A 15,556-nucleotide genomic window follows, 5' to 3' on the forward strand; every position below is an offset into this window, starting at 1 on the left:
AAAATTTCAAGATTCACTTTTCATTAGGGTTTGGACTCTTTAAGTGGTCTACTCAAACCATGTGTATATATAGAATAATATGTACAACTTCTAGATCATTGAGAGAGGCCAAAACTACCGTTTCAGAGGAAATCCTAAGGAGATATATTGCGCATGAAGATCAATTCCCTCATGTTTGACTACTATTGAGTCCATTGGTTTGGATATGTTCATTGGCTAGAAAGCTTTTTTGAGCTACCTGGGTCCAAAGATCGTGTTGGTGCTCATGGTGAAACTATAGAAAGGTCGGTGGTTCAGAGGTGGTCCAAGCCAGATTTAGCTACTTCAAGGATCTTGGAAGTATTTCTAAAGTGGTTGTAATGAACTAAATTTCTATGGTAAATTTTAGTTGCCCGAAGTGGTTGTAGATTTTGAAGGTATTTTTAAATGAGTTTCCACTTTGTTATCAAAATTAATGTGTTGATTATTTATTGTGATTTGATTGATTGATTGTTAATTTAAATAATCCAATAAATTTGAAAAGCACCTATTCACTTCCCCTTTACCCCTCTAGGTGTATTTGGGATTTGAATCCCTGATTTTTCAGTTTCCAATCTATGTATCAGGCTAGCTAGTTTGCAAGTTAGTTTTTCTTTTATAATTCTTTTTAGGAAAATTTGGCATGTAACCTTTGTGCCTTGTGGTGGTATATATGTCAAATTTACTCCATAATAAAAATAGTTTTCGATCTATGTATCATGCTAGTTTGCAAGTCAGTTTTCTTCTTTTTCTTTTTCTTTTTTGATTTTTTTTTTATTTTATTTTTGTAATTCCTTTTAGGAAAATTTGGTCAGTAACCATGGCCTTGTGCTTTTCCCCAAAGCAAATTTTGTTTAGGAATAAGCCCTATGGTACCACAAACTTGAAATTTAGTCCATTCGTTACAAATTTCGTTCATCTAACTTAAGGGAATACACATGGCGGTAAGTAAGAGTGCCATATGAAAAAGTATAGTAAATTTTTCTATAGAAATTAACGAACTTGATAATTATGATTTTACAAATCACATAGGAGTAAAAAGTTGATTAGAAATCACAGGGACCAATTTAACTTTAGAGCAAACCACTATAATTTAGGCATAATCATTCTCTTTCAAGTAATACAATGCGGTCATACTCGTGTAATTAATCTTGATGAGTAATTATTGGGACAATCTTGTAATTCTGAATATTGGGAGACCCACTTGAACATTTTGGATTATGGATGCCACTTTCTTCTTCTGCCAGTCCATGTTTATTTTCCAATTAAACCTTATCCCTATTGCGTGTTCAAATCTGGGAATATTCTCTCGTAAAAATGTACATATATGGTCCAACCCAATCGATTTCTTTATTGATATAATTAATGCTTTTATCAATGGTTTCCACCCAATTTAGTTGGATCTTCCTTCGATTTCTCTGTTGAAGGGATTGTTCTCGATAACTACGTCCTTTTCCGTTTACTTCTTGCTCTAACCATATAAATTATTTTGTGCGGGTGATGGGAGAGAAAAACAATCATGTAAAGGGAAATGTTATTTATTTCATATAACTCTAAAAATAAGCCAGCCTACAAAATTTAGTGTTTGTACAACTTTGCTCATTTGGTTTAACAAGTTCATGTCCGTGGACTGGAAATCGCTTAAAGGCTGGAGGCAGGATTGGAAGGGCTAGGCGGAATGCTTTGTTCATTTTTGAAGAAATTGTAGGGATCAATGCTTGCCTTCGCACGCGTCAACCTGTCCAGATTGCCCTTGAAATACTTACTCCCATACACTCGTGCATTGTTCAAAAGTATTGTACGATTATTACTTGAACTGGCAATACCGATATCAAGATCTCTGTAGTTGAGAAAAGCCTCCCTTGGGGACTTTGATACGTACGGTGTCATCGCCTTGTACAGGGTTCTTGAAAATTTTAGATAATGGTTCGTGGTCTCTGTTCCTTCTTCCACCCACAGCACGAAATGTTGTATCTTGAATATATTTCCAGCCCTATGCGGGAATGGAGTCTCTGATTCTGAAATCTCACTCATTCTTCCTCCATAAGGATTCCATTGCATCCATCCCTTTTCCCCTATTTCAATCAATAACTTCCATATGGATTCTAAACCAGTCTTTGGAATTGGTTCCTTCACATAATCAGACTTGCTTTTGAAGAAGAAATCTGCCTTGGATGGCCAGAGTAAAGCATTCGTGGGAGTTCCGATGGGGAAATCTGCCCAGAAAAGGGTTGATTCAATCCATGTCATTTCACTGCAGTCACCTTGCTGCAATCCTAGTTCAGGAAACCTCACATTCATCAAAGGGATAAGGCTTTCAGATTTTCCCAGAAAGTGTCCAATGAAAGAAACTTGCACCGTCTTCTTGCCTTCCTGACTTCCATTCACTGCTTGTGGCATTGCCCTTATGAAGAGGTCTTTTGGTAGTTTATCTGCAACCTGCTGCCAGCGATAAACAATATCTGTTGCATTCTGTTCCAATGTCCTTTTAACGTTGAACACTGTCACTATGGACGGAACACGTACCAACTTTATCGTCCACGAAAGAATGACTCCAAAGCTTGCTCCACCACCTCCTCTAATGGCCCAAAAAACATCCTCTCCCATGGATCTTCTATCGAGGATCGATCCATTGACATTGACTATCTGCGCGTCGATTATATTATCCACAGAGAGGCCATACTTTCGCATCAAGGTCCCATATCCACCTCCAGAAAAATGTCCACCTGTGCCTAGGCTTGGACAGACGCCAGCAGGGAAAGCATGGACTTTACTTTTCTCGGCGATTTTGTAATAGAGCTCACCAAGAGTAGCACCGGCCTGAACCCATGCAGTCTCAGATGCTATATCAATGTATAGACCACGAAAATTGAACATGTCAAGGACTAGAAATGGATTATTTGATACGTATGAAAGACCCTCATCGTCATGGCCACCGCTTCGAATCCTAATCTCCAATTCATAACGCTGTGCACAAATAACAGTTGCTTGGATGTGAGAAATGTGTTTGGCAGCTATAATAGCGAGCGGTTTTGGGGTTGCAGATGTCAAAAACCGGCGGTTTTTTATATAAGAGTTCAAAATTGAGAGAAAAGATGCATTGTTGGGGGTGTGGATGGCCTGGGAGACTGGGTGGAATGGTGAAGAATTATTTGTAAGGCATCGGAAAAACATGTGTAAATTAACTTGCTTTGAATTCGCACATGAAATTGAGAACAAAATGGTTGCGAGTATGATTAGGATTGAAGGTGGCCGCGCGCATGAGGTCTTCATTCTGCTAATTAAATCGTTGTTTTGAGCTCTTGTTAATTTCTGTAATCTGCTGCTGCTCTATATTTATTATATCAATATCAGAGATGTCTAGCATATCAACGCTATATTTGTAAATATTCAATTAATGCCGTTCGGTTTTGCAAGGTAATTGACCATTAATTACTGCGTAAATTAAAACTCTAAAAAACAATAATGATTTTATTTTTGTAGACGTTTTCTGAGGCAAACATGCATGACTAGCTAGCTAGGAAAGCTTCCATTTTTCATTCATCTCTTTAATTTCTGCATCAGATCACAGTAAGGCAAATTTGGAAATTTAATTATGAAATCAAATCCAAATAGATATTCTTCCCAACTTTTTACATGGTTTCTATTTGAAAATGATAATAATTCCCTTCTGTAATCATAAATACTGCCTTTTTGTAATGTCTGTACCACAATATATATATATATATATAATAAATTAACCCCAAATATATCAAAACAAATCGGCCGGAAACAATTTGTAATGTACGTCTGTACCACATGAATAACTGTATACGTACAGATCATCTACGCTGTTTCAAAACTGGCCAGTAATTAAAATGAAAGATATAATTTAAAAGGTTTAAATCGGATCAAGACAAGACAATATCCCTATTACGTACGGTGTCACAACATTGCTATAAAAATAAAATGATAAAAAACAAAAACAAACAAAACTATTTTGAATTGTTAGGCTTACCAGTTACCGAGTCAATGTATGGAGACTATTTATGGATGCAAACGGAATTTGTGAATGAAAAATTATATTTACAATCTAATTATTAGAGTGTGCAAGCCATAGCAGGCTTCCTTTAATAGTGGACTCATTTTACATGTATACTCTAAAACTATATCTACTATTACTCTTCATGAAAATGTTAATAAAACATGTAGGCTTGTACTTAAAGAATTTTCTCAAGTCAAAGCTCTACGGGATTTTGAGAGACACATAATAAAGAGAGATAGCGAGAGATCATGACACAGAAGGAAATAAAATGATATTTCATGCTAGAGACATTTCCCTAACTTTTCGGGAAGAAAAAAGGTGCTAATATTTAATTTTTTAGACATAGAAAAGAGATGGTATCATTTTCACTCTTAATTACTAATAGCTAGGTTGGTCCATCCCAATGCATGTTATTTCTAGCTGTTGACTTGACTAAATTCTAATGTATTTTTCAAGAAATTATGCATGTCTATTATGGAATTTTTATTATTCGAAAAAAGTATTCTCTATTGTTCGAACTTCCTAATTAACATCATTCGTATATATATCTTCTATATATAAAAAGTATCTATAAAACAAAATATTGTTGTTTTAACCAAAAATTTTATTTTTCCGTTAGTTTTATTATTCCCGTTAAGTAGTAGTTAAGCCACCGTTTGTATGTTGTTTTGTCGTTTGAATTCCAGCACCAAGTGACTCTTCATATGTATTCATAGCTCTCACTTCATCTTCCAGATTAAAGTTACCGATGTGCCTCGTCAATTGATTATGCCAGCCCCTAAAATCTCCCTCGGAGTGTTCAAATCCCTCCTTTAGCATCACTCCAAATCTCTCTCTCATCTCTCTCTCTTGTGCGCAGCCGCTCAGCTTGATAGCATCTTCACTGACCACCCTGTACTGCCTTGATCTGCTGTCGCGAGCTCCCTCTAGTGAGCAAGGCCTCCGTCTCACATCTTCCCTCTCTTGTGAGTTTCAGTTTTCCTTTTAGTAGATGAGTTTAGTCCTCCATTTTTCCTCTTGAGGAGCTAACAACCAAGGTAAAACCTAACTTGACTTCATTGAAAGCTCTATTAGGTGATAAAACAAAAGTGAAGGCCAAGAAAAGGGGGAAATCATTGAGAAGTTGGACATTAACGATAAGTCCGATGATTCGCAACTGTACGGGGCTTATGCATCTAATATTTATGAGTATCTTTGCCGAATGGAGGTAAAATGGTGTTTTGATTCGTGGGTTTTGTGACAGTTTTTAGTTCAATTAAAATTTCTTAGGAAATATGTCCCATGTTCAAGATCCAAGTCTTTTGTGATCTGGGTTTAGCTTGATTGTTGGTGTTGGAATTATGGGTTTGGCAATTTTGCATTTGGGGCTAATTCTGACGATGGGATGGTGTTTCAGATGAAATAAAAAAAAAGACCTTTACCCAACCACCTTAAGAAGGTTCAGAAGGATGTTATTGCCAATATGAGAGGAATATTTGTGGATTGGCTGGTTGATGTTGCGGAGAAATACAAGCTTCTACTAGACACTCTGTATCTTTCCATTTCATTCATCGACATATTCTTATCCTTGAATGTTTTCAATAGGCAGAAACTTCAACTGTTGGGAGTTTCTTCAATGCTCAATGCCTTGTAAGCTTCCCAATGTTTGTGATTTCCGATACGAAAACTCTATCTCATTAATATGGACTTTCCTCTTACTTGCAATTTTTTGGTTTTTCTATCCTGGTGTGTATAAAGTATGAAGAGATTACCCCTCTGAAAGTGGATGAATTTTGAGATATTACAGATAATACATTCTCTAAGGCAGAGGTGATTAATATTTGGAATATCTTTTGATTAATACTCATCCTTCTATCCCATATTGGTCTTTATCTTTTATTAATTCGAATTTCATGGTTATCCTAAAGGTGGTGAAGATGGAAGCTGATATACTCAAGTTGCGAATGTTTGAAATGGGCAATCCAACCATAAAGACATTTCTAAGGCAAGGATAATCTTGGAAATTTATGGATTTTGTTTGTGTTTTTGTAATTGATGATGCCTAAAGGACTAATTTTGAGAGTTAATTTATACGTTTGGCTAACTCTTGTGTTTTTTTTTTTCCTTTCCATTTTGGTTAACAAAATGTTCAATAGTATTGCTCAAGAAAATTACAAAGTAAGCCAAGTCTCTCTCTGCTCTTGTAAAGGTCCCCTTTATAAATTTCTTATTTGGCTCATTAATTGATTACTTGTTTCCAATCTTCTATAGACTCTCCTTTCTCGATTTTGTTCAAATGTTGTGATTAGTTTTCTCCTTAATTCATTTATTTGAATAGAATTCCTTAGTATTCCATCAGTTTAACGTATTTTTAAGACCCGTGTTTATCTGTGGTTCCAAAATTTTGGAAAATAGAAAAGTTTGCCTCTGACTTGACCTTTCCACCATTGCGCAGGGTTGTGATCGATAGTGCGGTCTGCCCAACTGTGAGTTTGGTCAAGGTGAGCCTTCCACTAAACCCTCAAAAATCATCTTCCAAAAGAACAAAGAAGCTTCCCGAATAGAGTGACTAAAATCACTGAAGTGGAGCAAGCAAAGAAATTTGAGGTATTGTAATATATTGAAATATGAATTTAAAGATATATGTTTTTTTGAAGCAAAACATACATATCTACGGGCACAGGTATTGAACATGGTGTGTTGTTGGGTGGAGGATCCAAATTCAAAGGCTTATAAGTGTCACCTTTCTAGAATCAAAGATTATCTATAGGTGGCTGACGATGGAATGAAGATGTAGGTTCCATTTCAATAGCACTAGAAACCTATCTGAAGTTGGTTTGAAGTGTTCGACATCAGTATTAATGTTTCAATGAATGGGATACAGTGGTTCATAACAGCTCCAATAGATTATTTGTGGGGCCCTAGAGGAACCCGAGAAACTAGAAAATACAATGAGTCAATGCAAGTCTGCATAGTGTTGTTATATCTCTTGCTTGCACATCATTTGAGTGATTCTATAAAGAAGTTGCTGACATATCTGACGCTTTCTATTGTTTTTTTCTTCCCACATTTTCACCCTCATTCTTATTTTGTGCCATAGCGGGTTAACTTTGAGATTACATTAGAACACCTTCTTTTTTCCTTATAGGGCAGGCATTCAGAATGCAATTGAGTGCGAGAATTATGCTTTGGCTGCAGAGTTACAGGATGAAATTTCCAAACTCGAGGCTGCTTCCTTGGCAGCATCAGCAAAAGCTCTGGCATATGAAAATGGACAATATACATTTCGTTTAGGACAAAAAATGGAGCACAAAAATTTCGGTATACAACCATTATGCCATTTTCTGGATTATTTCTGCCTTATTTAGTTTGATTTGAGCATAAGGTTAGTTGTAGTTTTGCTGTGAGTTGTATTAGTTTTGAGAATGTTATGATTAAGGAAGCTTCAGAAGGAAATTAATTTTAATTGCCTTGTGTATGTGTATGATGACTAGGCACGTTTGCCTCCCATATTCATAGGCAACATGGTTTAATACCTTCAGTTATGACTTGGATACAATATTCTTATTATTCAGGATACTCATTTTGTTATATGGTTTCTCTACAACAGGTCCAAGTTGGTGGTGTTACGCCTCTGGCCTGTCCAAAAATCACACAAGATAATAAAGAGACAATATTTAAGTGGTTTGGCAACTTGCCTACGTTCACTGAAGCGGAAGCTCAATATTTTCAATATGTTTGTACAAAATTACAAACATTCATAAACAAGTTCTCTATGTCTCAAATGACCTCTGTTATAGGTTTCCCCAAAACCTAAATTTTGCCCAGCCCTCTACCTGATCTCTCACCGCAATGAGGATAATTTTAATCTTCAGCAAATGACCTCCTTTTATAGGAGAAGCCATGGGGGACAAAGCACCCACATTTCTTGACCAAGAGGAGGCTTCTTTCGGTGCAGAAATATTGGTCAATATTTGCTGCTAGAAACTTTCGGTAGGTGGCTGGCTAGCTGCAAGTTTAAATGACATTTCACACTTAGGGAGTTTCCAATAGGTGGTTCCCTGATGTATAAAATAGACAGAAAATTGGGTAAAGGAGGATTTGGATTAGTGTATTTTGTGGCCTTGGAGTTGTTGAGTTATCACATATTTGTTATATGATGTATGTGCTCACCTAGTAATTATGTTGGATAATAATATCTTTGTTAACCTATAAAAATGATCATTCTAAATTTTCAGGTAGCTTTAAAATTTGAGCATAGGAGTAGTAAAGGATGTAATTATGGACCACCGTATGAGTGGCAAGTTTTACAAGTGAGGCCCCTATCAGTGCCCGTATACTATTTTTTGGTGCAATGCTTTCTCACTTTGGACAGCTTCTTACTATATGTCTAGTTTCAGCTGGCACTTTTAATTATTGATGTGCAATGCACTTGGTGGCAGTCATGGTGTTCCATGAGTTCAGAAACCTTCTTTTCATTATTTAAAGATAGTTGCTAATTTTTTTTTTTTTACTACTTTGCTATGCATTAAATCATTCATTAATCAACTCTTTTTTAAATAAAAAAAAAAAAAACGGATATTATTTTTGTTAAGGTCCTATTTGACTCAACTAGAAAATTCAGCTGATTTAACATAACAAACTGGATGGCTCAGAAGTGGATCATGACATCCACACGGAGAAAATTTGTGAAAAATCCACGTTTAGAACATCTATTAAAAATTAAAAATAAACTAAGCAAACGCATCATATAAAACTTGAAGCAGAGTCTATATGTTTATGTGATTGACGCACATAAACCCTCCCTATATATATAATCTAGAAAAAAAATACAAATTAAGCAAATAAAAAAAAATCCAAAATGAACAATTAAAAAGAAAGAATTGATTATTTAGTAAAAATTCCTATTGATTGACAGACATCTACTTTTCTTTTTTATTTTGGTCTCCTTTTTTTTTATCTTTTTTTAGCTAAGTTCATATAAACCCACTGACACTAAAAAAAACAAACAATTTCCAGCTGAGGAGAGAGAAAACGCTATGCTAGGTTTCAACGTTGATACTCCTCATGGCCGCCGCTGCCATGGGCCACTCGGGCCCTCAGGTGACGGCAGAGCGTCCACGCATGGCAGCAGATCTAGTAGCACAACCGCCCCTGCCTCTCCCGGAGGTCTTCGTCCCTTTGAGACCGAGTAAAATTATAGATGGGGAAGTTGGCGTTATCTTCTCCAAAGAAGAAATAGAAAGATCGGCCGAGCCATTCAACTTCTCCATGGTTCTAAAATTCATGAGGCAACAGCCTTCTCTAGACAATATCTGGCTTTTCATTAGGAATCGGTGGGGTTTGAGTTTACAACCAGTGGTTTCGGCTATGCGTAGACCCAAAAATGTATTCGTTCGGCTCTCCAACGAAATCGATTTCCTCAGAGCCCTCTCCCGGGAACTAACGAACGTTAATGGAGTCCCCTACATAGCCTTCCATTGGCATTCTGACTTCAATTAAGATAAGGACCATCTCTTGTGCCTGTTTGGATCGTTTTACCAGGTCTCCCCCTGAATTTCTATCACGAATCGTTTTTGAAAAATATAACCTCCCCCATTGGCAGATTTCTCAAACGTGATAACACGACCAAATGTGCTACTCGCACTGATGGGGCTCGGGTATGTGTGGAAATGGATGCCGCCAAAACTCCCCTCTGTGGACTATGGATTAGCATTCCGCATAAACCCACCAGCCTGTACGTTGAGCTTGTGTACGAGACTTTACCGGCGTATTGCTGCACTGTCATACTCAGGGTCACAACGGAAAAACCTATCTATGGAGAGAGGGAGGAAAAAAGGAGCGTGAGAGAAAAACTAAGGAGGGTGAGAAAGCAAAGCAGATGGATAAAATGGAGGAGGGGAAATTGAAAGGAATAGTAGAGGAACCTGCTATAGACAAGAATGGAGAGGGGCAGAGTAACATAGAAACAAGGCCTAACCTGGTGCCACAACCTTCACAGCTAGAGGTGATTGCAGAGTCCCCCTCAAGGGTAGCAGATCCTACGGAAATATAGCTTTTGCAACTGGAGGAAACACAAGAAATGCCTTCACGAGTATTAGAAACAGCAGAGGAAGAGAACCACATACAAATAGCAGAGCTGGAAGTTGAGAGACAAGACATTTTGAACAAAAATACCTGTACGAGAACAATGTCTATAGAAAATACCATAATTGTGAGAGACATGTGCTAGTCGGGGGGAGATGCACTGAGTGGGTTTTTACTCACAGGTGAATCAGCAGAGCAGGTATGCGCTTTGGAGGCTGTGGAACGAGACTTCCTAATGGATATTCATGAAGTGGCCAATATCGAACTAACTAATGATGATCATAGAACTCAGAGGGAATTTACTTCTGACACGGAAGGGGAGACGGGATCACACTTGGAGAAATCCAAGGACTGTCCGTCGGACGGTGAAATGCATCCTAGAAGGGAAGAAGAAAAGAAAAGGAGATCTCTAAGAAGCTCTAGCAGGGTCCCTAGCAAGCCCTTAAGATTGGATTTATAATGCTCAAGGCCTTTTATTGGAATATTAGGGGCTTGGGGTCTTCCATAAGGAGGCTTCAGAAGCTGGTGAGAAAAAAGAAAATAAACTTCTTAATGATAGCAGAACCGTTTGTCAAGATAGAAAAATTGAAAATTCTACAAAGTAAGCTAAACATGGATTCAAGCTTCACAAACCAATCCAAAGATGGCAAAATCTGGCTACTTTGGAGGGCAGAACTACAGCTCTCAATCTTACAAGTAAGTGCACAACATATTACGGTCTCTCTCCCATTTGAAAACCAGTGGCTGTTCCTTTCTGTTATTTACGCTAAGTGCAGATACCAAGATCGCAAACTCCTTTGGTACTTGTTGCACCAAGACATACCGAATGACGCACCGTGGCTAGGCATAGGAGACTACAACATCATTAGAAGGAATGATGAAGGACGTGGGGGAAGCCCTCGGCTAAGGGTGGCTATGGAAGATTTCAATGATTTCATTGATCAAAGTGGACTAAGCGAGATGAAGACAACTGGGAGAACTCTATCCTGGTGCAATGGCCAAAGGGGATTGGCACGAAGCTGGGCGAGACTTGACAGAGGTTTGATGAATTCGAAAGCAGGGGCCATGTTCCCTGATGCAAGATGTAACTACCTCCCAAGAACAACTTCAGACCACGTGCCTATGTTCATTGAACTGAGAACAGAGTCAACCAGGTATGGCCCATCACCTTTTAAATTCCAATACATGTGGGTATCGCATGAAGGTTTTGGGAAGTTAGTATAGGAAATTTGGCAGCAACCAACGTTGGAAGTGGGTTTAAATAGATTGGCATGCAAATTAAAAAAATTAAAAGTGGCTCTCAAAGAGTGGAATATAAAAGTGTTTGGCAGGACGGAACAACACATAGAGAGCCTAGAAAGGAGAATTGACAGCCTTGAATCCCAGTTGCAAAATCAATTCTCGGAGGATATTGAAACGGAATTATTGGGCACAAGGGAAGAGCTAAATTCTTGGAATCAGAGGGAAGAAACAACGCTAGCACAACAGGCCAAACTAAGCTGGGTAGAGAAGGGGGAAGTTTTGGCTCAATTGTTCAGATCCTTCAACACTAACTCAAGGCTGACAATGTAGGAAATGAGACTTAGAGATGGCACCACCCTCAAATCCCCAAAGGAGATTCACTAAGGGGCAGTGGACTACTTCAAAAACCTCCTAAAAGCCAAGCCACGAGGTCCCCTCCCAAACCTCCTGGAGTATATACAACCTGAAATTTCTGAACAAGAGAACCAAAGAATTATGAATTCCCCAATAGTCCAAGAAGTTAAAGATGCAATGTTCTCCATCTCTATAGACAGCAGCCCGGGTCCTAACGGCTTTGGCTCGGGATTCTACAGATCATGTTGGGAATTGGTGGCTTTAGATGTAGTGGATGCTGTCAGAGATTTCTTTAGTGGAGCTCCCTCCCACAATTTTACTCAGCCTCTCACATTTTCCCAATTCCAAAGGACAAAAATCCTACAGGATTCGATAAATTCAGACCCATCAGTCTGTGCTCCGTGGTATATAAGGTTTGCTAAAAAATAATAGTGAAGAGGCTATCGCCTTTACTGTGCAGATTAGTCTCTATGGCACAAGGAGCTTTCCAACTAGGTCGCAACATCTTCGAGAACATCTCTCTAGCCCAAGAAATGGTCCACCAGATAAACAAACTGGTGAATGGTGGGAATGTATTCATCAAGGTTGACATGGTTAAAGCCTATGACAACGTCGACTGGATTTTTTTATTACATGTTATGAGCTCCTTCGGTTTTTCCCAGGAAGTCTGTGGCTTAATAAACCAATGTATCTCTTCTCCATGGTTCTCGATGGCTATGCATGGCACTACTGAGCGCTTTTTTCCGTGTGGCCGTGGTCTACGTCAGGGAGACCCCTTGTCACCGTATCTCTTTATTCTAGTAGAGGAAACACTATCCAGGCTATTGCACAAGCATTTTAAGGTGGGAAGAATAAAACATTTCACCAATCCCAAGGGAGCCCCACTTGTTTCCCATTTATTCTATGCAGATGACGTCATGGTGTTCTCCAATGGAAACTCCTCATCACTTAAAAGAATCAGAGATATTTTTCAGACTTATGAGGACTGGTCGGGACATGCTATCAGCAAGGAAAAATCAGCAATCTTCTTCTCCAAAAATATTCAGGCTGGTAGACGAAGGAGATTGTTGAGAACCATGGGATTCACGGAAGGAACATTCCCTGTGAAATACTTGGGGGTCCCTCTAATTTCCGGCAGACTCAGCGTGAGCCACTTTGATGGTATAATGAACAGCATTAGAGGAAAGCTAGGTGGCTGGCAACACAAGATCTTATCGTATGGAGCCCGATTGATCCTTTTGAGACAAGTGGTAGCCAGCATGCCAATACATCTACTCTTAGTGATACAGGCGCCAAAAGCCCTTCTAAATAAATTAAATCAACTCATGAGCAATTTCTTCTGGGGATCTTCAGAAGGAAAAACCAAGAGTGAGTGGTAGCCTGGTCGTCCATGTGCAGCTCAACTCGAGAGGGAGGGGTGGGCCTTCGTAACTTACAGGACGTTCAAAACTCTCTTTTCATGAAACTCGCTTGGAAGATTTTGACAGAAAACTCGATGTGGGCGAATTTCTTCAAAGCTAAGTACATTAAAACTGGTCATATCTCACTAGTTCAGAAACATAAAGGGTCTCGATTCTAGAAAGGAATTGTGATGAGCATTCCTATTATTCTTACTAACTCGAGATGGAGCATCAAGGATGGAAACATTTCCTTTTGGTATGACCGTTGGCTAGAACCTAGACCCTTAGCCGAGGAAGTGCCCATTACTACACGTCCGGACCTCAAGGTGAGAGAATGTAGACCGGATAATGGCTAGGATGTAGCAATGCTCACGTCCCTAGTGGGTGAAGAAAAATTTGAAGAGATTGTGAGGGGTCTTGGGCAACATAAAGAAGGATCGGATAGACTAATATGGACGTCCAGCGTGAGCGGCGGCTCCTCCTCCAAAAGCGCATTGGACCTCATCAGAGTCAAAGCTCCAAAAGTGCATGGGGCAGAATGGATGTGGAATGCGGCTCTCCCAAAAAAATACTCGATCACCATGTGGAAGGCAATGAAAGGATGCTTGCGCGTTGGTGACATGATCAGTAAAATTGGTATCCCCATGGTCTCAAAATGTGAATGCTGTGAAGAGGGGAAGCTGGAGGACCTCGACCATGTCCTAGCCATAGGCAAGACTCCAAAGGCTTTGTGGAATAAAGTTTCAACACAGGTGGGAATGCCTTTTGATCCTGAAAAAAAATGGAAGGAAAAAATACACCTATGGTTTAGGCGTGCAGGCAAATCATCCCAGAAAGGACTTCTAATTGGTCTCATTCCTTCCATATTAACATGGTCTCTTTGGCTCTGGCAATGCAAAGCAAGAATGGAAGCAATTAAAGCATCAATTGAGTCCCTGTGGCAGTCAGTCAAAGCTGCCATTACTTGGTGTGGGATTCACCTAAAAGCTGGAAATAAGTCGAAACCTGGTGATAGGGAAATGCTGAAAGCTCTGTGTATACCATCAAAGGACCCAAAAGGGAGAAGAGTGCAATTAGTGACCTGGCGCAAGCCGGCAATGGGCTGGTGCAAACTAAACGTCGATGGAAGCTGCCGAGGAAACCCAGGATAGATGGGGGCTGGTGGGGTCTTAAGAAATGACCAAGGTAAAATGATCTTAGCTTTTGCTCTAGGCTTGGGTCACGATACTAACAACCAAGCAAAACTTATGGCCCTGCTTCACGGACTGAGGTTCTGCAGAAGACTTGATCTAAGGAAAATAGAAATAGAGCTGGATTCCCTTTTGGTTGTGCAATGGCTGGAGAAGAATAAGGTGGGGATCTGGTACCTGGAGGACTTCTGGGAGGAGATACAAGCCTTAATCACAACCATGCAGATGGTCATAAGGCATGTGTACAGAGAGGGCAATGCAACCGCCGACTTTCTTGCTCGCTGCTTGCCTCCGCAATTAACAAAGTGGATGTGTGTGGGTGACCTGCCTCATCTTCTCAAAGGGATCTTGAACATAGATAGACTAGGACTACCATGTATACGAACATAGTTTTCTTTCGTTCTCTTTTGTGCCAACGATGTTTTTGCTAGTCTCCACCTTTTGAAAGTGTACATGGGTTTCCTCCCCTTTATTGAGGCTTTAATACATATCCCCAGCTGCTGGGTTTTATAAAAAAATAAATAAATAAAAATAAATAAATAAACCCACTGATACACAACCTAATATACTGACATATAAATCTAAATACTCAACCAATATAAATTGGAAGATACAAAATTTTAAAAGATAATATTAAAAATTAAAAAAATGTGTAAATCTGAATATTTAGATACAATAAGAAACCGACTGACACAAATCACGTGCTACATTGATCGATCTCTTTTTCCAAGACTCAAACAATCCCAATTTTCTAAAAAATTAACCAAAAAAAACTAAAAACTAAAAAAATCTTAACATCCAAATAAAAAATTAGTAGAGAAATATTTTTAAATAATTAGTAGAGAAATAGTTAGTAGTTGCTTGGAATAGGGAATTATGTTTGACAAATAGTTTCTAAAATATTTTTTGTATGTGATATTGAAATATGTTTTTGTTAGATTCCAATTTCATAGTATTTTATCATAGGCATTTTAATGTCATCTCTATTGAGACAATGCAATATGAAGAAAATGAATATATCACAATGTGTAATTATTTATAAATTACATAAATATTATATCGTTATTTAATTAATCAAAAACATTAAGTCCTTATTAATAAAAAAAATTAAATATAGAGTAAGCAAATAGGCATTGCTCATTGCTTTCACCTAATATATATATATATATATATTATAAACCATTAGAACGAGTACATAGAACATTCAATGTATATTGTACAAAATTGGCGTTCAAACGTACGTATCCAAACAATCTGAACGT

At 38.4% G+C, this 15,556-nt stretch overlaps 4 protein-coding genes across 4 annotated transcripts; 3 read left to right on the forward strand and 1 right to left on the reverse strand.

The window, feature by feature from the left end:
• Window positions 1-1,535: 1,535 nt before the first annotated feature.
• LOC122277583 (berberine bridge enzyme-like 4) lies at window positions 1,536-3,271 on the reverse strand. The gene has a single exon (XM_043087619.1). The coding sequence runs from the start codon at window positions 3,190-3,192 to the stop codon at window positions 1,660-1,662; it is 1,533 nt and encodes a 510-aa protein (XP_042943553.1). The 5' UTR covers window positions 3,193-3,271; the 3' UTR covers window positions 1,536-1,659.
• Window positions 3,272-5,504: 2,233 nt separating this feature from the next.
• LOC122276902 (clp protease adapter protein ClpF, chloroplastic-like) lies at window positions 5,505-7,389 on the forward strand. Its single transcript, XM_043086795.1, has 2 exons — window positions 5,505-5,671; window positions 7,170-7,389. The coding sequence occupies exons 1-2, from the start codon at window positions 5,505-5,507 to the stop codon at window positions 7,387-7,389; spliced, it is 387 nt and encodes a 128-aa protein (XP_042942729.1).
• Window positions 7,390-13,469: 6,080 nt separating this feature from the next.
• LOC122276903 lies at window positions 13,470-14,255 on the forward strand. Its single transcript, XM_043086796.1, has one exon. The coding sequence runs from the start codon at window positions 13,470-13,472 to the stop codon at window positions 14,253-14,255; it is 786 nt and encodes a 261-aa protein (XP_042942730.1).
• LOC122276904 lies at window positions 14,256-14,684 on the forward strand. The gene has a single exon (XM_043086798.1). It carries the CDS (start codon window positions 14,256-14,258, stop codon window positions 14,682-14,684), a length of 429 nt encoding a protein of 142 aa, XP_042942732.1.
• The last annotated feature ends 872 nt before the right edge of the window (window positions 14,685-15,556 follow it).

Source organism: Carya illinoinensis, chromosome 9 (assembly GCF_018687715.1).
Source record: "Carya illinoinensis cultivar Pawnee chromosome 9, C.illinoinensisPawnee_v1, whole genome shotgun sequence".
NCBI classification, from domain to species: Eukaryota; Viridiplantae; Streptophyta; class Magnoliopsida; order Fagales; family Juglandaceae; genus Carya; species Carya illinoinensis.

What these genes read in the sequence shown, in the direction of transcription:
- LOC122277583 (XM_043087619.1), bottom strand. Translation starts at nt 3,192, where the DNA reads ATGTTTTTCCGATGCCTTACAAATAATTCTTCACCATTCCACCCAGTC.
- LOC122276902 (XM_043086795.1), top strand. Translation starts at nt 5,505, where the DNA reads ATGAGAGGAATATTTGTGGATTGGCTGGTTGATGTTGCGGAGAAATAC. An exon ending in TCTTCAATGCTCAATGCCTT is followed by an intron (nt 5,672 to 7,169) that starts GTAAGCTTCCCA and finishes TTTTCCTTATAG; the next exon opens with GGCAGGCATTCAGAATGCAA.
- LOC122276903 (XM_043086796.1), top strand. Translation starts at nt 13,470, where the DNA reads ATGCTCACGTCCCTAGTGGGTGAAGAAAAATTTGAAGAGATTGTGAGG.
- LOC122276904 (XM_043086798.1), top strand. Translation starts at nt 14,256, where the DNA reads ATGGGGGCTGGTGGGGTCTTAAGAAATGACCAAGGTAAAATGATCTTA.